At 39.4% G+C, this 26,738-nt stretch overlaps 1 protein-coding gene across 2 annotated transcripts in view; it reads right to left on the bottom strand.

Moving 5' to 3' along the window:
• lpp (LIM domain containing preferred translocation partner in lipoma) overlaps nucleotides 1–26,738 on the bottom strand; it is a 178,456-nt gene that overhangs the window by 104,547 nt on the left and 47,171 nt on the right. For both annotated transcript variants that reach the window (XM_063466763.1, XM_063466764.1), the window contains one exon: nucleotides 7,155–7,348. In XM_063466763.1, coding sequence (XP_063322833.1) covers nucleotides 7,155–7,344 — 190 coding nt within the window. In that variant the 5' untranslated portion in view covers nucleotides 7,345–7,348. The remainder of the gene's footprint in view (nucleotides 1–7,154; nucleotides 7,349–26,738) is intronic.

The raw sequence follows: 26,738 nt of genomic DNA, 5'->3' as shown, positions 1-26,738 counted from the left end.
AAATAAGACAGTGGCTATGGGTGTGGATTAAATGTTGGTGAAGTGACATTTTAAAATCTCAAGGGTTTAATGGAGCCACAAATCATAAACTGGCCATGAAAACATTTTTTTTCCTAATTTACAGAAGGAGCAGTGCTGTGGGCTGGGGTAAAAATCAATACTCAAAACTGAGCCTCATTTATTCTGTGTGGTGTAGCGCTGGAATTTGGACACTGGTTGAAGAAAGGCGATCACAACAATAAGTAAGGGCTTGAATGAAAAACCACATACATAATTTAAAATGAGAATTCTTAAGATTTGTACCAATTCAAAGTCTTTTTCCATATAATTTATAGTTGGAAATGTTCAGTAAAAGTGTTAAGTTACAACAACATACATTTCTTCTGCTGCACTCTGTATGCGCACTGCTGATCTCCTGACATATTTTCTCCTATTTAATGCAACATAAACAAGCAAGCATTAAAGGCGGGCCTATTGTATTAAAGCACACCTATAGATCCCACTAATGTCATTATAGCAGCATCGTACTAATCTAAAAGTTCTAATGTTTTTTGGGCATTTAAAACTTTGAAAATAATAATTTCACGCTCGTTGTCTCAAACCACCACACATTTAAGGACCTTTTTTATGGCAAATGTATCACTAGGAGGATTAAAAGGACAAAGAGCACACAAACCATCCTAAACTTAGTAGCAAGTTTCCTACTTCCTACTCAGAAAAAGAGCCAGACCTTGGTGCTGCCAGTGACTCCTACAAATGAGTAAGTTTATCAGAACTCTCCCAAAATGTACAGATTTAAAAGCATGAATCATCCATGGTAATTACTGGGATAATCTGGCTGGATTAATCTGGATGAGCAAAATGGGCAAAACCTATGGATTCAGCCCTACCAACATCAATCCTGGACCTCCTGGTAGAAGGCTAAAGAGGCTTTGGAACATCCCTGCTCAGGTAATTCTAATGCAGCAACTAAAATACAGTTTTGAATCATTATTACACATCAATAAGACAGGTGGGAATGACTACTGATGGGCTTCAACATTAAAAAAATATTAAAAAGTGCGAAGAGCCACTGGTCAGACATAAGAAAAAGCACCTGACACTCAGCACGATGGTTAACAACCTGCTCACAGGTCACACTTCCAGTTCCTCTTCCCATACTCACTCTACTTGGGATTCACACATTTCCACATCATCTTCCTTCACCCCAACCAAATACACTGCAGAACCAACTCTGCTGATAATGAAGACAACGAAAAGATGCCAGCAAGGACAACAAAGCTTTGTCCAGTTATGACTCTCAGGGATCTGAGAAAGTGGATTTGATGATTACAAAGCCAAAGAGCTGCACTACCAGCTCTAAAAGCAACGCAGAGCAAACCTAGATGATGTCTCAGACCCAGTCTTTCTCTGTTACACTTCACCTAACCTCAACATGAGTCTTCTTTCTTTATCTTTAATCTTATCAAATTTCTATATCTGTGACTTACCAGCAGCAGTCTGCCTGCACAGAAAAAAATTAACATATCACCAAATTTAATCTCACAAAATATCAGCTTAACCTCACCAAATCTGTCACAACTGCTACCATTTTTACCATGTGAGTCTGTCTCTGTCATCATGGCAAAATGCGTTCCTGGGAAAATATAATGTACCAGCAAAGGCGGTTTGATTACTTTGGCGGGTGTTTATATGTCTGTCAGTCTGTGGAAAGATGCTGTCAGTGCAACAGAATCACTAATGTGTGAAATGAAGTGATGAAGATTGTGTAATAGTTGAAATCAAACTGACGGCAGGAGTTTGAAGATGGGTGCCGTCTAACCCAACAGCAGTAAAGTTGACCCTTGCCTCTAGTTAATGAATGATTTAATGATCAGGTATAATGTCTTAACCTAAACTGGACCAGTATAAAAGTGCAGCAGTTATAAAGTCAAACATGTCCAACTTTCCAGTTTTACAGGTAAAGCCGGTGCAGATGAAACGAGGTGAAGCTGCCATCTTTTAAAAATATGTTTTTCCGATGCGAGCAGATATCTTATGGAATATTTTCGCTTTTCTGTGTCACTCTTCAGTTTACTTCCTCAGGCTAAGCTACATCTTTTACAGGCCACCCAAATGGTGTGCAAACATTTTTCACAGCTTTGTAGGTCATGTTGGCTTTCAAAGTTTAAAGATGGACAAGGTCTGCTTTGCGCAACAGAATCACTGATGTGTGAAATGAAATGATGAAGCTTGGTATTGCGTGTGCAAAAGAGCAGTGTGGTGTTCCTCAAGGCTCCATCCTGGGGTCTTTTCCATTCAATACTCTAGCTCATACAGTGGGGAAATAACAACATTAAATGCAGCTTCTGCTGTTAAAGATGTCAAGTCAAGGACACAGTTATAAATTTTAAGTGCAAGTACATTAAAACAATATTATAGAATTGCCCATTATCACAATAAGAATTCATAAGAACTACAAGAATTGTTCTCAGACTTCAAAAAACTTGATGATCAAGTAAACAAGCTCTACATTCTCTCTGTTCTTTGTTTATAACACAATTATAGGGACAATTAAAAGGTGAAACTGTATATTAGTACAGGGAATGTACTTTAAAAAAAAAAGCTCAATGTGTCTTTTCATGACACCTTCAGCTTTTTTTCTCTTATCTTCAGCTTTCTTTCTACGAAAAGGGCTTTGTGTCACCTTGTGTGAAGCATATAAAGAGTTTTGATTTTGAAAGCTTAAAAGCTGCTTTACAGCTTCAATTGTTGTTTTTTTATTTTTCTCAAATGGTGGGCAGAGCTCAAAAAGAAGCCATCTAAGAACAATTTTTACACCACCAACATCTGGAGTACAAGACGGTCTGCAAGTCAAACCACAAACCCCTACAGACAGCAGTGTTTTCAGCCTGACAGTGTGCTCTCGTCCTGGTGAATTTCATAACCGTTTCCCCTGTTTTGGAAATCTAGGGCTCTCGGGGGGGTTTGAGGGCAGAGGTTTAGATAATTTCCACGTTACAACACATAACTGGAAGGGAAAGTGAGGACAGAGAATATTATTGTTTGTGTTTGCAGCTCCGTCTTTACAACACCGATTGGTAAATTAAATGGAGCTTAAATTGAAAACATGTGCAAAGCAGTCATATGGTACAGTATAATCACTATACTATAGGAGCATATGCAAAATAAAAGCATCAATTCCTTTAAAAAGTCTATAAGTAGCTCTGAGTAGGTCATAATGTTTCAGGTTTCAGTGTTATTTCTTGGCAGTAAAAGAAAAAAAAACCGCTTCCTGTGTTCTCGTCTGCTCTCTTATTTAAACAAAAAGATTTTTTAAACAATTTGCATATGTCTTCCTATTATTGTGCTGTAGAAAACATGTGCTAATGCAAAGTATGACTTTATAAAGTTAAAAATATACAGCACACTGTACAGATTTAATTCCATTTGCTTCCTTTTTCTACTGAAGAATATGAATTTAGAAAAAAGAAAATTGATTATTATAAGCAACTCAAAGTGGAATCCACACATTTTAGCTTTATTTTAAATAATCTTTATATGACATGACAATCTTAATAACAATCTTAATTATAACCTTACATTTCAACACAAATTGCATATGAAGTTGCAGCACTGGAGTCTTTTTTTTTTTTTTTTCACAAAAACAAGCCATCAGCTCCCAGGGGACCTAAAAAAAGCAGACAACACAAGGCTTCCTGCGCTCACAGTTGACTGCAAACCACACTACCAACACTGCTTGTAAATTAGACATGCAATAACACCTCTGCCACAATTAATAGCCAGAAATTCAATATTGTAAACAGGCGATAACTGGTGAATTATCCAGTTTTTAAGAGAAACTCAAAAATAAAGCAAATAAAACTGCCCATTTCACAGTGGACTACACAACAGGATGATATAATAACCCAAACATTACCTAGAAATTCTCCAAATCTCAGAGCAACAAGAAGGTCAGAACAACTTTGATGGTTGATTATGTGAAAGACCTCTGTAAAAGTTTCTAGAGACGCTTTCATGAGGCTAATTTTAGGTGTTTAGTCACACTGTGAGCCAAACACAGCAGCTGTGCACAGCTGTGGCTCAGGAGCCAGAGCGGGTCGTCTGTTCAATTCATTTTTTATTTACATAACACCAGCTCATAGAAAACTACAGGGGAGAGGAGTCCTGGCATATAAACACACAGGGAATGAAAAGAAGGGAGCCGAGAGGAACTGAAGTGCATTATGGGAAGTTCCCGGGCCCATAGTAGCATATCTAAGGGATGGTTCAGGGACACCTGATGAAGCCCTGAGTGTAAGCCTTACCAAGGCTATTCTGGTAATCAGAAGGTCAGCAGCTCTATCCACTGCTCCTGCATCAATCTATAACTCATCCTGATTGGGTGTCAAATATAAAGTTCTTAAAACAAGCTCCTGTATGAATGTGCAAGTAAAAATGCATAACAGCAGTTTGAATGGTTAAAAATATAAACATAATCTATAAATACAAGTCCATTTGATATTGATCTAAATTCAGTTTGTAATAAGTTTGTAATATTAATATATTAATATTACCTTTAATATTAACTAGTTAACTAGTATTTACTACTTATTTAGACTCTTTTTCTCCAATTGATCATCAACGTGTCTTTTACACCCCAGTCCTACAAAAGTCCTGCGATTAATTAATGTTTCAATCCTAAATATGATCAACCGATCTCCAACTAACAAAAAAATAAATAAAAACAAAAGGCTCTTTATCATCACTTCATATATGTTTCAGTGTCTTTCATCAAGGGGGTTTTTAGGGATGACAATCATGTTGTATGTACATTGTATGAATTATACTGTGTGGAAATCAATTTTAAGTGCACCTGGGAATATTTGTTGAACAAGCAGCTGTAGCATTGGCTATGTACCACTGACGTTCAAGCTGGCAGTAGTTAAACCGTTAGCTGATCCAGCTGCCTTAGCTAATTATAGGCCAATGTCTAACTTAACTTTTAATCTCAAAAAACGCTCACTCGCATCAAGCCAGTGTCTGCATTTTGGGTTCACACCAGACGGCTTGCCCCGCAACCCGTGACACCAATTTTCTGCTTCAGATAAAACTGAGATTATTGTACTCGGCTCTATGAATCTTAGAAAAATGGTATCTAACCAGATTCTTACTCTGGATGGCATTAGCTGGGCCTCCAGTTAATGAATGATTTAACGATCAGGTATAATTTCTTAACCTAAACTGGACCAGTATAAAAGTGCAGCAGTTATAAAGTCCAACTTTCCAGTTTTACAGGTAAAGCTGGTGCAGATGAAACGAGGTGAAACTGCCATCTTTTAAAAATATGTTTTTCTGATGTGAGCAGTGCCTTATGGAAACTTTTGCTTTTCTGTGTCACTCTTCACAGTTTACTTCCTCGGGCTAAGCTGCATCCTTTACAGGTCACCCAAATAATGTGCAAACGTTTTTTCACAGCCGCGCTCTCATCAACTGTGCTGCAGTGACTGTAGATCATGTTGGCTTTCATTGTAACAATGGCTAAAGAAGTGTTTGGTATTTTACATACCTGTGAACAAACTCATGTGTGTAATTTAGCACTTACATAATAAATGAAAACGTATCTGCCTTACTAGATCTTAGTGCCGCAGATGCTGCAGATGACACCCAACTTTATCTATTAGACTTTATTCCTAGAAACATGGTATCTAACCAGATTCTTATTCTGGATGGCATTACCTTGGCCTCTAGTAATACTGTGAGAAAACTTGGAGTTATATATGTAGTTTAGTATATGTAGGACTGCTTTCTTTCATTCGTGCAATATTTCAAAAATTAGAAAAACCCTGTCTCAGTGTGATGCTGACAAACTAGTTCATGCGTGTATTACTTCTAGGTCTTGAATAATCAGGCACCATCTTGTTTTAACAATCTTATAGTACCGTATCACCCCATTAGAGCACTTCACCCTGAAACTATAAGGTTACTTGTGGGTTTACTCTAGCTTACTTGTGGTTCCTAGAGTATTTAAGTGCAGAATGGGAGGCAGAGCCTTCAGCTTCAAGGCACCTCTCCTGTGGATCCAGCTTCCAGTTTGGATTCACGAGACAGACATCCTCTTTATTTTTGAGATTAAGCTTAAAACTCTCCTTTTTAATAAAGGATATAGTTAGGACCCCGAATCCTCCCTTAGTTATGCTGCAATAGGTCTAGGCTGCTGGGGAATTCCCATGATGCATTGAGTGTTTCTTCTTCCATCACCTTTTTCACTCACTATGTGTTAATAGACCTCTTTGCATTTAATCATTACCTATTATTAATCTCTGGCTTTCTTCCACAGCGTGTCTTTGTCTTTGACTTCCTCCCCTAACCCCAACCGGTCGTGGCAGATTGCCCCGCACCCTCCCTGAGCCTGGTTCTGCTGGAGGTTTCTTCCTGTTAAAAGGGAGTTTTCCCTTCCTACTCTCACCAAAGTGCTTGCTCATAGGGGGTCATATGATTGTTGGGGTTTTCTCTGTTTTCTTTGTATTATTGTAGGGTCTTTAAGTTGCAATATAAAGCACCTTGAGGCAACTGTTGTTGTGATTTGGCACTATATAAATAAAACTGAATTAAATTGAACTTTCCATTCAGTCTTAACACATTATAGCCAGAGTATTGTAAGCCCCATACTTCAGTAAACTTTAATTATATTGGTGATTAGTGAACAAGAAAAAGATAAAAAAGAAAATGCTGTTTAGCATCACGTCATATATGTTTTAGTGTCAGAGCTTTTTAGGGATGAAATTATATCGTATGTATGTTTTATGAATTGTACTGTATGGAAATCAATATCAAGTACACATGGGAATATTCACTGAACAAGCGGTTCAGTTTAACACTTAGATTTCTGTCTCAGTAACTGTTAAATATAATGCTGAATAAAGAAATGCCCAAGACACTCAACAGTAAAATTTAAAATGTACTCTATTGCACTTGTAACCACTGTAAGGGTAGGACAGGTTTACTGCTAACTGCAGAAGATGAAATGCGGGCGAGTACTAAACATGAAGAGCACAGAGTTTAACAACAAAAATATCATATTACTAATAAACGCTGCAAAGTGGGACATTTGAATTATTTTGTAAGATAATGATATTTTCTTAGTTGAAGCAATTTGAAGACTGTGTGCTTACCTGCCGGCTCGGAGAGTGTGGCCTCTCCCACCTGTTTGTAAGGGTTGAACTTGGGCTTGGGGGCGACCACAGGTGCAAACTTCTTAGGTGCCTGCTGCTGCGAGACGGAGATGCTCGCACTACCCAAAGATGGAGTGGTCTCCATCCTGGCAGTCACCTGTCCTGTCTGCTCACTCACTGGGTTCCACATGGTTCTAAGGAGGGGACACAGAGTTATTAAAAGTCAGGGGCTGCAAACTCAAGAGTGATGCAGAAATTAAAAGTGTGCTGCAGGGACAACAAATTTAATGGGTGGGGTGTAATGTTAACTGTGACAAAGCGCAGGTTTCTCTGCATGCATACTCGATTAGGAAACAGAGACAATGGAGATTTTACTTCCCAAATTACAGCCTGCAATGGCAAGCGGGAGCATTAATATTGTTCACATGACAAATAATGATGCTAAGTGTATGGATACCAGCTAAATTGGTAAAGCAGTAATAAAATTACTACATTTACATGATTGTTTCTTCACTTTTTGAACTTGTTTTGTAAAACTAATTGTAACACAGGAGCCCACAGACGTTGCGCCACTCTCTCCGAGTGATGTGGAAACGAGTAAGGTCCAAAGTAAGACATGCTAACCAGGTCAGTTCTGAAGTATTGTGATGTAGAAAAGAACTGTGAAGGACTGTCAAGTAAACTAATGATGTTAATAGAGCAAAGCCCAACCATAGGTTTAAGGTCCACCAACATGTGGACCCTAACTGGATGACGTAAGCACGGCTAATATCAGCTACAGTCGGCAAACTAACATTGCATGTGTTATAGATGAAGCAACGACCACACATTTCAGGAGCAACTAAAATATAATTTGATAACATCAATAACAGTTTCAAAATGCTCTTAAATATTTAAAACTCATGTATTGCGATCAGGAGTGTTCTACCTTTAGTTGGTTATTTTTTAAAAATTAGTCACCAGGAACATCCCTATTTATAACATGAAACAGAAACCCTGCCCTTAGCCAGACTGCCCTTTCACCTTTGGCTGACATTTGGCAACAGGGTGGGTGCACTAGCCATGTGTGAACGTTAGCAATGAAAAAAGTGCTTGTATGAATGCATGTGAATGGCCATGAGTAGTTGCTTTTGTCTCTGTCTCCAAACATCCATACCTAGGCCTGCAAGCACGACTAAAAATCTGAATATTTACCCCCAGCTGTACATGACAGCAGTAGGAACTGTGCTTTTACTCACATTCTTTAAATTGCTCAAGTTCAATGTGAGTTTGACAGTTTCAGTGAGACCCGACCTGCTGCATTAAACACCTTCTATGTGTCACCATTTCCCACCTTTTCTGCTTTATAAAAGAGGTGACTGAGGCCACTGTATCCACATGCAGCACAAGTTACACTAATTATAAGCGTACACAGATCACGTCTACTTTTTTTCTCCCCGACGACGGAGTCTGCTTGAAAGCGGCTGGCAGAATTACGCTGTAAAACGAAAAACAAGGCAATAAACAGCGTGTTCTGACATGCAGCAAAGTGTCCGATTTAATAAAGTAACAACCAGCGTTAAAGTCGAAAGGAAATCACTTTGAACTCTGACTCTGAGCCTTCGCTTTCTTTACTTGCACACTTGCTTGCGATGTCGGCACGAGATCAACAAATCAAAAGAGTGATATGAGAGACAAAGAGCGGTGAAAACAACAAAGTACTTTAAAAACAAAAAGACTTTGGAAGAGGAAAAAGTATTGAAAAATGCTGTAACCCTGATGTAACCATCAATGATTTTTTTAGCGTTGATGTAGCTGTCAAAAATGAGATCAGATGAGTGTTTGGGAATAACAGAACAATGATCCACAGTCACGCACGCACACACAAAAAAACAACACTTGACTAATTATTACTTAATTTCATGTAGTTTCTGTTGTCTTTGTTTTTCGGAGGGTGCATGATAGTCGAACTTATCATAATGTTCCAAAATGGCACCAAGTCTCATCTCTAACCGATGGTTTTGTTTAACATGCATGTCGGTAATACATTTCCAGTGAAGGGAAGACCACCACAGAGTGGAGGAACTTGCAGCAGCTGAGGACACAAACCTCCAGTATTTCACCATCGCATTCTGAAATCACTTGAAATATTTGAACTATTTATACGGCGCGCTTTTCCCCATCCTTCTTTTTGTTTGTGTTTGTTGTGCTGTGTTCTGATGTTTTTACTGTTTATTATCCTCACTCTGACTGATACAGGGTTTACATTCTTTCTCCGGAGCACAGCAGTAAAAGCCCACGCACAATCATCTTTTAATATCTGCTCAAATCCCTGCTCCTCCTGCCGTCTGAATGGTTCTTACTTTTGATTCCCCCCCTTCTCTCATGCTCTTAATGCTACAATTCAGACGCTCGCTGGTGTCTCACACCCACCTGTCCTTTCAATGCAAATGCTTTCATTTCCCAATGCTCAAATGGCTAACAAAATAAAAGATGAATTGAAAGGGAAAAGGAGGGAAAGAGAAGAAATGATCTTAGGATGTGTGAGTAAGACTCAATATGTGACATCCTGAAAGGAAAATTTCTGTGTCAGTGTGTGGTTGCATTCTTTGATGATGGCAAATAATGCGCAGCGGGGCGTCGCTTTATGGATACTGGGCCCTAAAGTGCACATTAAACCCACTCACATCTGTTATTTTAAATAAAGTTTCTGCAAAACAAGTGACTTCTGTGCCGTTCCGAGTGCACAACACAGAAGCCACTTCACTGATGACTTCAGCATATAATCATTCCTGTGATTCATAGATTACGCGTGTGAACAGCTAGGCTTATAAATTGCAGCGGCCTTCATTTTAAACAGAAAATCACGAATTCACTGGAATAATAATTCAGGACTGGCCTCGAATAAAAATCTCTTATTGTGTTCAAAAAAATGTGACCTCTTTTAAAAATAGTTTAATAACAGTGGATTTTTTTTTTTTTTTTAAGATTTGTTTGTAGCACGAGCGCCGTGCGATTTTAAGATTTCAGGGCTGCAAAGCAAAGCCACTTCCTGGATGCTTTGGAGACTGTCTGGATGGAAGTGTGTCGTTTCATAGCAGCAGTCTTCCTCAGCAGGTATTCTCGCAATCTTTTGTGCGCTACATATTAATTGACTATGATCAATATGGTTCAGTGACTTGTGATGCAGTTTACCCTGGAGGCACCCTGGCGGGGGTTTTTTAAGCTCAAAAAGGCTGCATGCAGGTGTGTCACACGTATGCGTACATTTCAGCATTTCATCTGTCAAATATTTTTTTCCCCCTTCCTTTTAAACACGAACAAATAAACTATTTGAAAAACACATACTCGCTCCATATGGTTTTAAGTGCCATTATTTTATCCATTCAAGGTCTACTCTAGAGAGCAGTTTATTTCAGAAATGTACTTCAGCCAGTCCAAAGCTACTCCTTTGTGTAAATAACAGAAGACTGGCTTTTTCACAGATGAGGTTGAGGGTGGAAGCAAACAAGCCACATCTACTGCAGTGGCAGCTTACATTTAAACCTGTCTAATAAACACTCAGTGCTGATAAAGGACTACGAAAAGTGGCAAGGAACTCCAGCAGAGCCCGTTATGTGAAGGCTTGAAATGGTGACATACAACGAGAGACAAAATATAAGAAAAATACAGAGAGAGGAAAAGGTTTCCACATCTAACAACTGATCTAAATAGCATTAGAGTGCATCCACTATGACATGTGTGCATAGTGATTATGATTTTCAGTGACAGAAAGTGTTTAGGCCAGTCTTTCCCAACCCCTCGTCTCTACAGAGTCAGTACAGAGTAAAAGTTATCAGCTATGAGCCACACAAGACTAAAGACACTTAAATCAGAGGTCTGCCTAAACTCTTAGAAGACACGAATGTGGAAGATCAGTGTGTTAGATAGGGGTGCGGTTCCCTGCTGCTGACCCTGTGTTCACCACAGTGCGATCACAATCATGTTTTAACTGTGCTGCACCTCTTGTGTAGTGCTGTACAGCTTAATAATGTGTATGAGGAATTATTTGTGCCAAATGCAATTAGTAATTGCTGTGATGTATTTCTATAATTTTACTGAAGCTTTATTAAGGTATGTGGATGACTGTATATTTATTATGAACTGATTTGTGACTTGGTGAACCAAAGGCAACTTGTCCACTCATATTGACAATAAAGGTATTCTCTTCTGTTCTATTCTAATCTTTTAAAAATGCATTTAGAGGGTAACCCGTGTGGGCTGTAATAATCAAATTCAGTATCAAAAATATGGTTATTACATATGATCATCCTAAATACATCCAGAAGTATTCCCTGTAGTCCTGATTACATGATGTGACACTGATACAGTGATGAAATGATGGTTATAGTGTAACGGGTATTTTATTTATACCTGTGTCTGATTTCCCTCCTTTACAATGCCCCACCCTCACTTGTTTCACTTGTTTTTTGTTATCAGTTTATTCTGCACATGCCCACATTGCTTTCAGATCCTCTCTCCAGGAGCATTTTCCACTGATTGGTTTAGCTCCTCCTCCTTTAAGACCAACGCCACATCATTTAAGCCAGCTTTCTTCCGATTGGCTGCCCCTCACAAATGAAGTTTAAATGATAGGTGGGTGGGGCTTTTAGTAAGCTGTAAATCCCGCTCGGTGGCATCATACGGGTCCAAGAAGAGAAAGGAAATGCAGGGATTACTCAATATAAGAAAATGTGTGACACTCTGGTTTAGGGTTGCCAACTCCCTGAAAAATAAATAAGGGACACCTCATGGCCAGGGCCGGTGTTGTGCCAAAAAGTGATTGTCTGCCAAAAACTGATTTCCGGTATTTGCCAAAAACTGATTGCTCGTATTTAAACTGCTATAAGTAACGTGTTGGGCTATAATATGTGAAACATATGTCAAATGCATCCCTCATGGATGACACAAAGTCATATTGAGCCACAAACAACATTCGTGTAACAAGGTAGAAGCCGCAATCACTTTTTGGCAGCGACTTTTATAGAACCTTTATTTATGCAGTTAAAAAAATCTCATTAACATTAAAAATGTCTTTTATAAGATTAAGTTGGCCAAGAGGACAGCAGAAATGGCAGCAAATATGACAATAGTTCTGTAAAAAAATTTAAGTGGGGATAAAGGACCGGATTGGTTATAATGTAAATACAATAACACAGAGTTATAAAGACACTTGAAAAAACAGATAATTTTTTAATTCTATATATAACCCCTTTGTAAACGCTGTTCATCGAAGTCTAGTTACCAACATACGTAAAGATATTACACATAAAAAATACACGGAAACATTGGAAATCAGTTTTTGGCAGGCAATCACTTTTTGGCACAACACCGGCCAACCCAGTTGTCTTCACCCTTCCCAGTGTGGTGAATTTTGTAGCTCCTTTTTTTGTGTGTGAAGTTATTTTTTTAACCATTTGACTTGAATTTGATTTAAGTAGATGCATATTCTTTGTGATATGACCATATGGGAAACAAATGATCATTTAGCCATTTATTTTTAGCTCAAAATGACAACATTAACACAATAAAACAGGTCTCTTTCTTAAACAGAAGCCTGTCATGCTTAACTTTTGAGAATATAAGTAAATCTTTCTTTAAAAGAACTCTGAAAAACATTCTTGTAACAGTGCACATATAGTGCTTTTAGTACAATTGGCTTCAGTTGAGGTATTATTTCAGCTTTTCTAATGCTAATCAGCTGCTGCCGTTTGTAAACCTGCTTGTTCCCATGATTACGCATCATAACTCATCATCATTATTCATCTATGTATTACTTTTATGTATTAGTCATCTATTTGTTGTAATCATCTATCCTTGCAGTTGTTTATTACACAAAATAAATTATATTATCACACTTCTGGCCACATAGCGCTGATATTCACTGCACATGCCCACATTAACCTTAACCAGAGGGTTTAAAAAACAAACAAACCAGTGTTTACAGACCATATCTGCTTCTGCCGTGGCCTGGTGGACAAAAAATTGGTTAAGGGTTCCCCGAGCTTTCACGCCCCTCATGTTCTTCATGTGCCCACCATTAGAAGCATGCCTATGGAAAAAGTGCGCCGGCACACAGTGCAGTGCGCTTTATAGGTGTTATCGTGCACTTTTCCAGCCAGGTGTTTTCCTTTTCCCATTCCTCCCTGTACTTTTAAAGCCTTTTTTTTCTTTCTCTGAGGGGAACAAACATTGCTGGTCTAATGCTGGGCTTACACTGTGCAATTTTTGGCCCATTTTGAGCCGATTTTTGAGTCGTGCGACCGTGTAGTATACGTGGGGTAAGGAGAAGCGATTAACACCTCACGACCAGCTCCCGATCGTCAATCGCTCGTGAGGGTGTCACCGCAGCCGCTCACACTGCTCACGCGCAAACACGTAAACGTCGGTGAAAAAGACGGAGCAGCACGGCTGTGCAGCGTGTGATCTGGACACAAGCGATGGAGGCACAACTTGTAGAACTTTGGAAAGCTCATCCGAGCCTTTTCGATGTGGCCTCACAAAATTATCACGACCACAACAACCGTGAAAATAGTTGGATTTACATTGCTGCTCAATCACAGCTGCCTGATCAATGTTTTTCATTAGCAATTTAGCAAAGTTGATGGTGGTGGTGTGCGTGTCTGTGTGAGTGAAAGACACAGAGGGAGAGCGAGCGACAGATTTTCTGTTATAACCTTCATTTTATGGAGGCACAGTGTGAGCACTCAGGTCGCATCAGAGCATCGGGCCGTATAGTGTGAGACCCTGCATCGTGACCTACGAACTTATAACCCCTGCGAGTCAATCGTGCAGTTTGAGCAGGAGCTGAATAACGTGACTGAAAAAAATCACAGTGTCTGCCCAGCTTTAGGTGTACTGTCGTCCGAGACTTGCACCGCACTGTCGGCGTTTGTTTGCCTGTTGGCCATGCTTCTTGTTGTGGTCATCTGTTGTCTTCCGGTATTTTCTCCGTAAGCGACCTTTCCTCGACCAATGAGATAAGCGGTAATCTGAACGGTCATACTCGAATTGTCATAAGTGTGCTGTCAGCTCATTGGTCACAAAGCAGGAGAGGGGCTGGGAATTATGTTTTCCATTAAAAGTTATAGACTACTTTTGATTCTCACTGTATTACGGGACAAAGTGCGTCCCTTATTAGCTCAATACGGGACGTGTACTTTTGTTTCTAAATACGGGACGATTCCGTTTTTTAAGGGACGGTTGGCAACCCTGCTCTGGTTATGTTTAATATTAGCACCAACCGTTGGAACAGCAGATATATCACAAAAAATAATGACAAACTATCACTTTTTTGTCATGATGGGCATATTTTTCAATAAATGGTCACAAACAGTTCAGCCGAACCACACGGCGGCTATTTTTATTTTTGTTAAAACCTAGGATGTGTAACTTAACCACAGGCCATTTTGCTAGACATTCAAGCTAGTACAAGCTTTTTCACACCTTTTATTTTTAAGTTGTGGGCGGAACCCTGATGATGCACTTTGTGCAATTCCCTCTTCGCCCTCAAGAAGTGCTCGTGCAACTCTTTCACACCTGTAACTGCACTTTGTTTTGTACAATCAGGGGAATTCCCCTTTCAGCTTGAGAAAGTGAGGGGGTTTATTTTGGACAGACCATCAGTCGATAACAGGTAGACGAACATATTCACGCCATTGCAGTTTCCATCACACCCACAGTCTACACCACAGTCTTTGGACTGTGGGAGGAAATAAAAGCAACTAGAGGAAAACCACACAATTACAATTTCTGCAGTACAGGACACACGTATATGAAGGTTTGCTGTAAACATCTTCTGACTAAACACGTGGACCAATTGTAATTCCTACTTCAGGCCTTTCTCTACCATAACAAAGGTCTGTGGATTTTTTTTTTTTAGCTCCTGTCATTTAATTAGTTGATCACCGCATCGCCCGTCTGCTCTTCTGTACCACCTTTTGTGTGTTCTGGAATAAGAATGTACACAAAAAGTGCAAGAAAAGGTGTAAATGAACACACAAAGACCAAAACACAGTGAGGAATCGCATCGAAAGTGCACTCGCAGTCACAAAAAACACTATTGGAGCTCATGGAAGGAAAATCAATTCTGATAGCCGGGGCAGTTACAGGATGACTCACAAAGCGGTGACACCGTGTTTAACAGTTTGTTTTATGGGGGCACGGCAGCCGGGCTGTCTTCTCACAGCTGTTCCGCTGCACTTTTACAGCTGTCATTGAGGAACTGCTGCAGGTGCTTCTGCTGCATTAATCTTTCATATCCACCAAGGAAACTATCAAACAAAAACCATCCAAAGAGGACCACTGAGAGAGCTGAATTCTAACATAATATGGCAAGGTTCAGAGATTTTGGGGGGAGGAAAAAGGATGATATGCTTTCTAGCAAAAACTCTTTTGAGGCTGCGAGCTGAATCACATGTCGAAAACCTATCGGAAAAAAAAAAAGATAAGAAAACACACACACACTGTTCACAAGCTTCTGTTTTTTAAAATGCTCTAGCAGCTTCTACATCGCAGTTTTCAACAGCTACAAAAAAAAAAAAAAACTGAGGAGAGTGAAGCAAAGCATCATGGCCCAGGAAACCAAAACAAGAAGCTGGAAGACCCTAAAAAATAGGAGGGTGAATAAATCAGCTGTGGTGGATAAATACTACAGCTGTTAGATAAATACTAAACTTGGCAGATTTGAGTGCATTGGTATTTGATAATGCAGTCGCGACTGTGGAAGAAAATGGATGGATGGACAAAAACTCAAAAACTTCACTGTTACCTTGTTACTTTTTTAACTACTGCTCAGTATCGACTGGTTGTACTTGGAAGGCGTCAGGTATCAGTGCATACCAGTCTGAAGTCATTTTGATGAAATCTACACCCGGAGCCATGAGAGTAAAGTCTGCAATAGGCACGACCACAAAATGTATATAATGGATGGACGTGCCCACTTTCACTTCAAACATTGGTTATCAAAGTCTTGTTATGTGGGTTTGAGCTGAGTCTTTGAAATAAGATGTGATGAGATCTGAATGAGAAAGTGATGGGACACTATAACTCATGCATTTGCCAGAGGTGACTTGTTAATAACAAGCTACGCCATGCTTTATGTTTTTGACGCTAATGGGACCAAACTATTATTAAGAAATAGACATTATTTTCTTAAAACAGGACATGACACTGGAGATTTTAAAACAAAAACTTAACAGGAAAGTGTTTACTGAGGTCACACATCAAGGAAACCAAGAGCTGTTTTTTCCCCTCATAGACTTCTATAGAGCCTGAGGCATAAGCAGACTTAGCAGCTGCTTAAGGCCCCACACTAACAGGGGGACCCCAGGAGCACGCAAAATGTCACACAAGATAAGTTGTTTGTATATTTTTATGTACACAGAAAGATGTTAGTTAAACAGAAACCTCAAAGTCTATGCAATGAGGTGACGTATGAAACTAAAGGCAGCAGTGCAGTAAAGCCACGATAATGGCTTTGTAACATATATAATGTACAAATGACAGCGCATGGACATACTAACCATCCATCCATCCATTCACCTTCTTCCGCTTATCGCAGGGGCAGACCCCGAAATACTTAAACTCTTCCACTTGGCACAAGAACTCGTCCCTGACCCGGAGTGGGCACTTCACCCTTTTCCAGCTGAGGACCATGGCCTCAGATTTGGAGGTACTGATTCTCATTCCCACCACTTCACACTCGGCTGTGAACCGGTTCATGGCGAGCTGGAGGCAATCACCCGATGAAGCCAACAGAACCACAGCATCCGCGAAAAGCAGATGAGATTCTGAGACCACCTAAGTGAAAGCTTCCCACCACTTGGCTGCACCTAGAAATTCTGTCCATAAAAATTAGGAACAGAATTGGTGACAAAGGGCAGCCCTGGTGGAGCCCACCACCCACCAGGAACGAGTCCGACTTATTGCCGGCTATGCGGACCAAGCTCCTGCAACGTTTGTATAAGGATTGAATGGCCGTTAGCAATGGGCCCCATACTCCCAGAGCACCCCCCCACAGGACCACCCGAGGGACACAGTCGAATGCCTTCGACATACTAACCCCAAATCAATTTCTGCTTAAGAACTCATAAAACCTTGGGCTGGTTCTGCCTCTATACATTCACAATTCTTTTTAAAGTCAGAGGAGTCGCCCCCTGCAGGCCATTAGAAAGAATTAAGATTTAACCGCTTAGACAATGGCTTCGGTATTCAGATCTGGAACCGACGTCAGTCTATAGGAAGGACACAAAAGACCACTTACTAAGCGCTTAAACACCTGACCTTGCACATGACAGATGCATTGCATGCATGGCATCTGTAAAGATGACTTTTAGTGAGGTTATCAACAAAAAAATTAAATTAATTAAAATCAAAATTGGTGCAGGGTTTAAATTTAACCCCTTTTACCCCAAACAGTTACAGAATGTTTTCACAACCACTGAGGTTTTGTGCATTTTGATGTTTGACACTCTTAAAACATAAAACTGTTCATTTTCTGATTTTTTGCATTAATCTACAACAAACTGCTTCTCAACAACAAATACTTAAATAATGTATTTGCATGAGCATCCAGATGAGCATATCTTTATAAGAAAAGGTAAACTAAGATTTAACGGGCAATTACGCTGGTTTCGACCTCGGTCTTTTTCCCATGAGTAGAGTTCAGTTAAAGCTACACAGATCTGGTTCACTGGGCACCAATCAAAACATTACTTCAAAAAGACACTACAGAGATGAAGAAGGAGATCCACTTTGGTTGGAAGATTTTTCATACTAAATAAAGAGGTGGTTGGCGACTGGGATTAGCACTCACGGTTCGTGACGCAGTGTGCGGAGGATCAGCCATGCGAATGAAAATGCTTTAAAAATTAAAGGTTCCCATCTGCAGGAGGTTGTTGCTGAGTCTTTCCAGCACTGGACCTGCTCTGCTTTAGAGGGTTGGTTGAATAGCTGAACAGGTTAATGCGACATTACACAAACAAGCACTCGCGCTCTGCGTTCCACTGTTTGGAAACAGGAAAAAGCAAAGAGTTAAAGTGGTCATTACGGATCCGGAAATGTTTTGTGCACAAGGGTAAATATTTGAAGGTGCCAGAAGTCTGACACCATGCCATGCTGGCATATTAATAAAAGCAAAAGGCTGTTTTAGACCTCTTTCTGGTGTTAAAAATTTAATAGTAGAGGAGCAATAGCAGTGTCAGGGCATCAGAGGGCTGGGTAAGTCAAACATCATGTTCTGAAACATAGACATGGCAAACAGTACAGCTCCACGACAAGATCATCTTTCATTACCGCTGTAGGCAATTTAGTCATTTCTCCATTCGTTTTAGACCAAACATGCTCTATTTACACCAGCATAATTGATTAGCAGTCAATAAAAACACAGGAAATTAATCAAATATTTCTTCTTATAGAATATTGTGCTGCAGGAATTAGTCTTAAACAATGAAATGATAAGTTCAATAGATTTTTTGTATGTATTTGACATATTCTATTTGGTTAGAATCATGGCATTCCACGATTTCCTCTACATTGTAATCACCAAACAGTGAATTACTTTTAGTTTGTTGCATGGCTCAAAGTAGATGTTTACTAAAAAAGTGGTTAAAAGAGGCTGTCGAAGCTGACAGGGAACATTCTCACAGAAGGTTAGCGATGGCGACATTGAAGTCATACAACTGTGGTGTAATTTATTTACAGCCTAACGTTAGCGTCTTTGTGATTGCAGTTATGCTTAAAAAGCAATCATGAAAGTTTTTGTAACAATTACCTTGATGAAATAAAGAGTTGAGTAACACTCTTTTAGTCCCCACAGGGACTATTTTATGAAATACCACAAAAGATAACAAAACTCTTGTTGGCTTTTTGTCATGGAGTCATGGCGATGCAAACACCTGAGCTGGGCTGCATCACTTAAACCTCCTCCTGAAATAACTTCTCTGCTTTACAATATCACAGCCAAGTGCTACTTGATCGATGCGCAATATCATAGAGATTAGAATACTACTGCTTACTCTTAATTAAGTCGTTGTGAAATGACAAAATACTTGCATCATCATGCTACTCCCTAGCACGACCGCTTCTCTTATCTCATCACCAGATCATGCATATACCTTATATATTTAGCAGGGTTTTTTTTAAAATATATACATAGTCACTTTTTTATATTTACTGTATGAATAACTGCATGCTTGTTCTTTTACACCTGTAGATGTACCCGCTCTGAAGTTTTGTTATACATAGTATAACGACAAATAAAGTAGTAATCTAACACAGAGACTGTTGCAATCTGTGCTGCATGGAGTATTTTGCTGCAATTTCCTGTAATTTCTTCCGGGCATTATCACACTATGACCTACAAATAATCCAGCTGACGAGTCTGGGTTTTTACTGTGTGTAAATGTAATACTCAAAGTAAGGATGTACTTTTCTAGACAAGACAAGCAATTCTCTGCACTTAAATGTCAGGCATTACTTTATTTTACTTATGCTTGTGAAGCATGTATGGCGTGGATTAGGTCGAGTAGAACATCTCTGTTAATTCCCAGCACAGTGAGAGGTCTTGGTAAGGCCCCTAAGAGATAAAAGAACAGGCCAGTACTTTAATCTGATGGTGGTGTCAAACATTTTCTTTTTTATCAGGTATTTGTGTTTAAATGTATCAAGGTTATGTACATTACATCTTTAAAAAAGGCAAGAAGTCAATACCAATCTGTGTATTGTCCAGTTTTGTCCTTAAAATCTTTCAGCTGTGTCCTAACAATGGATACCCCAATATGTTTGCGCCTTACAAGTTCACTAGTCTGCTCTGAACTTGATTCCCTGCAGCTGTCAGTACTGTCCAAACAGTGTAACAAGGCACAATGTAAAGAACAATACTTCCAAGCTCCAACGCAGATCAAAGGGGAAAACAACGAATCTAAGCAACGCCTGATCTAAAATACGTATTTGAAATATTGGCTTTGCAAATGTTTTATGAGGTGAAAATCAATTCAACAACTCTGATGCGGATCAAGGAAACACAATGTGTGTGTATGTGCCTTCCAACCAAGGTTTCAAACTAAAACTATTTTTGTTTCTTTTCTAGTCTCTAAGGTGTTTCAAATTTCTCATTTTGTCCAACAAAAAGCCAAAAAGTCTCAAGAGATCTTTTGATGACTTAAAAACAAACAAAATAAATGGGCAGTTGAGTAAATGAGGGTTTAAAGTGAGACTATAAATGGGTTATTCAGCTGGTAATTGGTTATATTTTATTAGATTTAAATTGTATTATTTACTCTAAATAAATACTCTAAATAAAAACTCTAAATAAATTTCCATTTCCTCTAGTCTTATATTTACAGCATAGTGCTGTGTTCTAAAAACACTTTTTGTCACTTAAAATATTTCATGTAAAGGCCACATGTCTTGTGGTAGAAGTCCAGATTTGCCCCACAGCCCTCTGGGGTCTGGTCAAGAAAAGTTTACAAGAGAAGCCATCACACTAAAACTAAAGTTGTATCCTCAGAGTCACAAAAAGGCCTAAATTAACTGTGAGAAAAGACAAGGTCTTCGGAGGTCCTGATACATTACTGTGAACTAACTTCACGTCTAATACGAGCTGCAATCTGTCCTGTTTCAACACCTGCTGTAAGTCAGTCATTGCACCAGCGCTTGACACAAACCGGCCATGACAAAGGGGACTGAGGAGGCTAGAAGGCAAAATCACCTTTTTGTTGTGTCAAAGCAAGTATGCTCAGAGCTCAGGGAAGAAGAGGGTCCCGATCACAACTCATCCAGTCTGCACTCGGACGCAGATCTGACGAGAGCTGGCAGACTCTGGTTTGACAAAAGCGAGCAGGCAGCAAGTTTTCCCCAGAGATGCAAGAGCAAACTTGTTGGGCGGGTTGCTGCAACGGGTATTAACGGTTCCTTGTCTGCTTCTACACTAGGCGCGCTCTCTTTGTTTGACATCTACCAACAAGACCCTTCTGCACAAGGCAGTTTGACGTGTCTGTGGATTTTAGATTATTTTATAATTTTATCACTTGGTGGAACTTACAACACATGTCTGGTACACACTCAGTTTTTAAAGAAAAGTATCGCTCCATTTGAACAAGGCCAAGAAATTTCAGACCTGTTTATACAAGCGATATCAGAGTGTCAGTGTAAAGCCTCTCATAATTAGGCTAATTACACAGAGGGATAATATGAAGGTTAATCAAATGATAAACATGGCAAATACCGATTTGTTTTCCCCATTAGCTATTGTGAAGAGCCCAACCAGCTGATAACCATTACAAATGAGATTTGGAGCTGTGACTACTACAAAGACAAGCAACCCCCATCCCCCATCAAACACCCTGCACAACCACCCTGAGCAACGAAGAAGAAGAAAAAAAGGTGCTGATGGGGGGGGGGCTGAGAAATGAAAAGGTCGCTTTGCTGTTTTCAGTTAATCATTTTTAAATCATCTGAAATGTATTCAAGCAGGAGGGATCTGACTTCAGACCCTTACAGCAGCAGCCTGGTTACAATACAGAGTGTGTTTGTAGATTACGATCCTCAGATTTTTCTCTCAGCCAAAGAAAGAATTTAAAAAACCTGTAAACCTACAATCTGAGCAACAGCTTTCCTGTATTTTATTTTATTTTATTTAACTCACATTTGTTTGTGGTGAACGTGTCTGCGTAAATGAACAAAGCCCAGAGGTCAAGATGTCAACGAACCACAAGCAATGCAAATAACAAAACACCATAAAAACCATAAAGACACGTGCAAATCACAAACGCTTTATTTCTGAGAATAAGCCAAAAGATGCATAAATAGATGCAAAATCCTTAAAAGCAAATGCAAAAAACACCACTTAAGCGATAGAAAATAAGCACTGCACTCATAGCACGACACTGTCACTTACAGATAAATCAAAGTTTCGGTTGTTAAGCTCGCTGCGCTAACATCAACGGTGATCTACAGCTTCATCTTTACCTCAGACATTTCAAGTGTGAAAACCTGCACTTCCTCTCAAGTGCACTCAAGGCTTTTTCTGGCTATAGAAATCACCAGAGACTCCCTTAAAAAATTCCAATTTTACATTTTAGTCTCTTAAATTTAGGTGTGGCCGATAGGTGTCCTGACAAATAGAGCTGTAGCTGATCATCATCTGACAAGCCTCACCTCCACTGACTAGAATCCCTGAACTAGACGTTTAGACTGTGTCTGAGCTAATGATACCTTGTGGAGCATTTTTAAAACAATTATCTGAAAAATAATTTGGCTTCTAATAAGTCTGTCAAGCCAAATTATTTGTCATATTCGTTTATGAGTGAAATTCTAGTGTTATTCTTATTTATTACTAATTAGCAGGTGCAGGTCTTGTGTGATGCACCTGTACAGTTTGTGACTACAGCTTGTTAACCATGTTTGCTAGCCCAAATTGATCATTTGACACTCCACCCTCTCATGCAAATGTAGTAGCTTCTGACTCCAAAAACAAAATGATGTTGGTTATCAAATGGTAAGGTTTCAACAGTGTCTATATCAATTGTTATACACAGTCTATGCATGTATCTCAAGAAAATGACGGGAAAATGTCAAAAGAGAGAGACAAAGCTGTGACCAAGAATCACAAAAAGGCCACAAAGATATGCAAAAGAATGAGAGATAAAATACAGCAAAAAGATTACGTCAAAACCACAACAAAGACAAGAAATGTGACCAATACGTGAGTTAGATCAACTGCAAAGAAACAAAATGGGCACAAAACAACCTCAAAAACACAAAAATAACATCAAAGACACGTCAAATGATACCCAAAAAAAAGACACAAAACAACCACAAAAGTTTCGTAATGATGCTCCATAACCTTGTTACTGGCTGTGTTCACACTATAGGATCCTTCATGTACCTTGAGCTTCCAGGGCCAAGGTCTTTATCCACTTGCCACTGAGGGGTTTTCTTTTTCTCATAACTGACCTTAAACAGTGATTTTTAACAGCGTTTCTCTTTACAAGGATTCATAGAACATTGGTTTTTCAATGTCTCTGCACTTTCTCTGGTGTCACCATATCTTTGAAATTTTTATCTGTGCTAAAAAAAACAAAAAAACAAAACCCAAAATGTACTATTCATACACAAACAAGAAGCAGAGAGAGAGTTTAAAGGGTCAAAACACTTACTGAGAAAATTTAATGTTTGAATACGCTCTCTAAACTTCCTTTGTACTCAGGAGTGGCATCATTCATTTGCTGAGTTTCAGAATTACAGTATAAAAGAAAATTATACTTCTGCATGATGTGGGCATATAAATACCCACTGATTCCACTGGTTACTTTAGCAAACGACTGTTTGCTAAAGTAACAACTTGCAACTTCCTAACATGATCTGCATGACTTTTTCTGAACAGCTGTTGAGTAGTTTACTTGAGTTGTTGGCCTTTGCTCCCTAATGACAGCAGCACAACTTTTCTGTAAATATGTGAATCTGAGTTTAATGCTGACTGACAGCTTGTATTGGCTTGGGATATATCAAATAGAATTGGATGGCTTGCATGACTGGAGTATGTGCTCCTTGATACTGCAAGTGGTAAGATGCGACGTCTCAGGAGTTTATCTTATCTCAGTCTCAGGAGGTTACTGACTGACAGCTGTAAATATATCACAACACAACCTTAACCATCTCTCGCATACCTCTGCGGAAGATGGCAGACTTAAAAAATAATATTTGCATCAACAATAAACAAAGAAGATATATTTTATACTTTCACAAATCAATGAAAAACAACAGAAGCTGATCTACCAGATGATCTTGAGAAACTGTACGTATGGACGGATGGCACGAATACCACAGCTCTAATAGCTTTAATGCTTTTTCACACAGGTGTAGCAGCGTTATCTGAGGCTTGATCAGACTTAATCAGTGAGAGAAAATCGAGTTAAAGAGTTCACCTGAATAGCAGCAGTACTGTGGATTGTCTGAGGCACTCACAGTTACTCAGTGGAGCAAAGTGACATGAAGTCGCATTTGCAAAATTCACCGATGGGGTGGAAAGGTCTGCGGCTGAACTTGGAACAATGCAATCATTTATAAGTGAAGATGCCACTAGTTCATTTCACTGGTCACCAATATTCCACCAACAAGCAGCGCAAATTAGCACCTCAAAATCGAGCAGACCTGGTGAGGGAGCGAGCCATCTACTCACTAAATATTTGAACTTTTAAAAACTCTTAACCAAAGGACGAGTCCGGTTCAGATATTAAAAAAATCCCAGCAGGAGTTTTATTCAATGCAGGACTATTTATCAACCAGGTCTTAGTTTAGTTTAGTTTTTTTTAATTTTTTTAATCCTGGAATAAACTTACCTATAAAAAGAGGAACTTCACACACAAATCACAAATTAGCATGAAACGTCTTTCTCATATTTTCGTTTTTTTCCAATTAATTTGACTTCAGAACCGTTATTCCAACAAACCAATCCTTAAAAAGAGGAAGAAAGGTTTTAGAATGACAGAAAGGAAAGTATGGAGACTGCATACAGAGGACTGTCACGTAGGACACAGGCGCCGGTCTCCTGTGAAAAACCTACCTTCATTTTTTTAATATGCATGTTTTTACTCACGGTTATTGTTAGGTTTAAGAAAACCAAAAGAGTTGACAGACTGAGAAAAAGGTCATGCTTTCACAACAATACACACATGTTAGAATGCATTTCAAAATGCCCTGGAGGCAAAAGCTCCACAAGTCATAAAGTTATGACCTTTATGGTTTCCCACTGGCAACAATTATTTTCTGTCCACATCTAAGAATCCTTGAAAATCAATTTCTCAATGAATTTCTCACTATGAGTAATGAAGTCCAACATGAAAACAGGTGAGCTTTGAGGATGGCTTCCCCAAAGTTAAACATTCTTAACTCCTTATGCGGTCATGAATAAGAAGTAGTTCTCAGCGACTTTCAGAAAATTTAACTCTCAGCAAGGACATCATTAGCTTTAGCCTTTTTATCTGTCTTTAAAAAAAATGCAGTGCTATAGTAAATACCTTTCAGCAGGAAGCACTGGAACTCTCCCAAAGCATTTGACTCTTTAAATCTTAAAAGGCTCCTATCTGATCTAAACATAAAACAACTGAATCTTCCATCTACTTAAACTGATATCTTCGTGGTGAACCCTTAAATTAGCATGTAACACATCCTTTTGTGCGTAGCTTCTTTGCCTAGCAAAACAAACAGCGCTCGTCACGAGCGATCCAAACGGCCTTTCTCAGCAGCCGAAGGGGGAACACTGGTCCTTGCCTAAATAAATGCTCCAGCTCTGTTGTGTATATGATGGCTTAAAATCAAATCAAGCTGTTAATCCAGAAACTACAGAGGTGACAGTGAAGGACCGTTATTCAACGCTGGCCTGTAGCCACACATGTCACTCTCGGATAGGTAGCTAATAAGTGCCTTTGGTTTTGGGGCAGACTGGGGCAAAGTCAACAAAGTAGAGCTTATCTGGGAGGTAAAAACAGTGAGCGAGGAGCTGCGGACTTGCCTCGAAAAGATAAAACATCACATCAAGCCATCATTAATTGGCCTCATTTGACAGTCACTATCCCAGGGCTTCTTATCACAGCAGAGGAAATGCTTATCATACAACAGGGGCACTTTTTAATGCCGTCTCTACCTGCAAAGGCTGGAGGAGGTGGGGAAAAAATGAGCGCGGTACTAAAGTCATCCTTGATGTGTTAATTGCTGCTTTTCATTTTGGAAATGAGCACTCGATGTTAAGAAGTGACTGAGCAGGATCTGCTGGTCGGCTGATACCAGAGGAGTACAATAGCTGACTTCTCCGTTTTAAATATTTGTGCACTGAGGTGGAAGCGGTATTCTATTCTATTCAATTCAATTCAATTTTATTTATATAGCGCCAAATCACAACAACAGTCGCCTCAAAGTGCTTTATATTGCACAGTAGATCGTACAATAATAGATACAGAGAAAAACCCACCAATCATATGACCTCCTATGAGCAAGCACTTTGGCAACAGTGGGAAGGAAAAACTCCCTTTTAACAGGAAGAAACCTCCGGCAGAACCAGGCTCAGGGAGGGGCGGAGCCATATGCTGCGACCGGTTGGGGTGACAGAAGGAAGACAGGATAAAGACATGCTGTGGAAGAGAGACAGAGATTAATAACAGGTACGATTCAATGCAGAGAGGTCTATTAACACATAGTAAGTGAGAAAGGTGACTGGAAAGGAAAAACTCAATGCATCATGGAAATCGCACGGCAGCCTACATCTATTGCAGCATAACTAAGGTCACCTGGTCCAGCCCTAACTATATGCTTTAGCAAAAAGGAAAGTTTTAAGCCTAATCTTAAAAGTAGAGATAGTGTCTGTCTCCTGAATCCAATTGTAAATATATGCTAAAGTTATATGATGAGGAGGAGGGGGTGTGGTCAAAGGCCAGAGGAGTGCAGTGCACATAAAGCTGGGTGTTTTAAGGAGAGTCCACAGCAGGAGGCTAGGTGATAATTAAGTTGACAGGCTTCCTCAAAGAGAATTTAAAAAAACAAAATCTCAAAACTTTCAGAAATCTAATT

The sequence above is a fragment of the Pelmatolapia mariae genome, linkage group LG23, assembly GCF_036321145.2.
Source record: "Pelmatolapia mariae isolate MD_Pm_ZW linkage group LG23, Pm_UMD_F_2, whole genome shotgun sequence".
In the NCBI taxonomy this organism is placed as follows: domain Eukaryota; kingdom Metazoa; phylum Chordata; class Actinopteri; order Cichliformes; family Cichlidae; genus Pelmatolapia; species Pelmatolapia mariae.
This window is presented reverse-complemented; position numbering and strand designations above follow the sequence as displayed.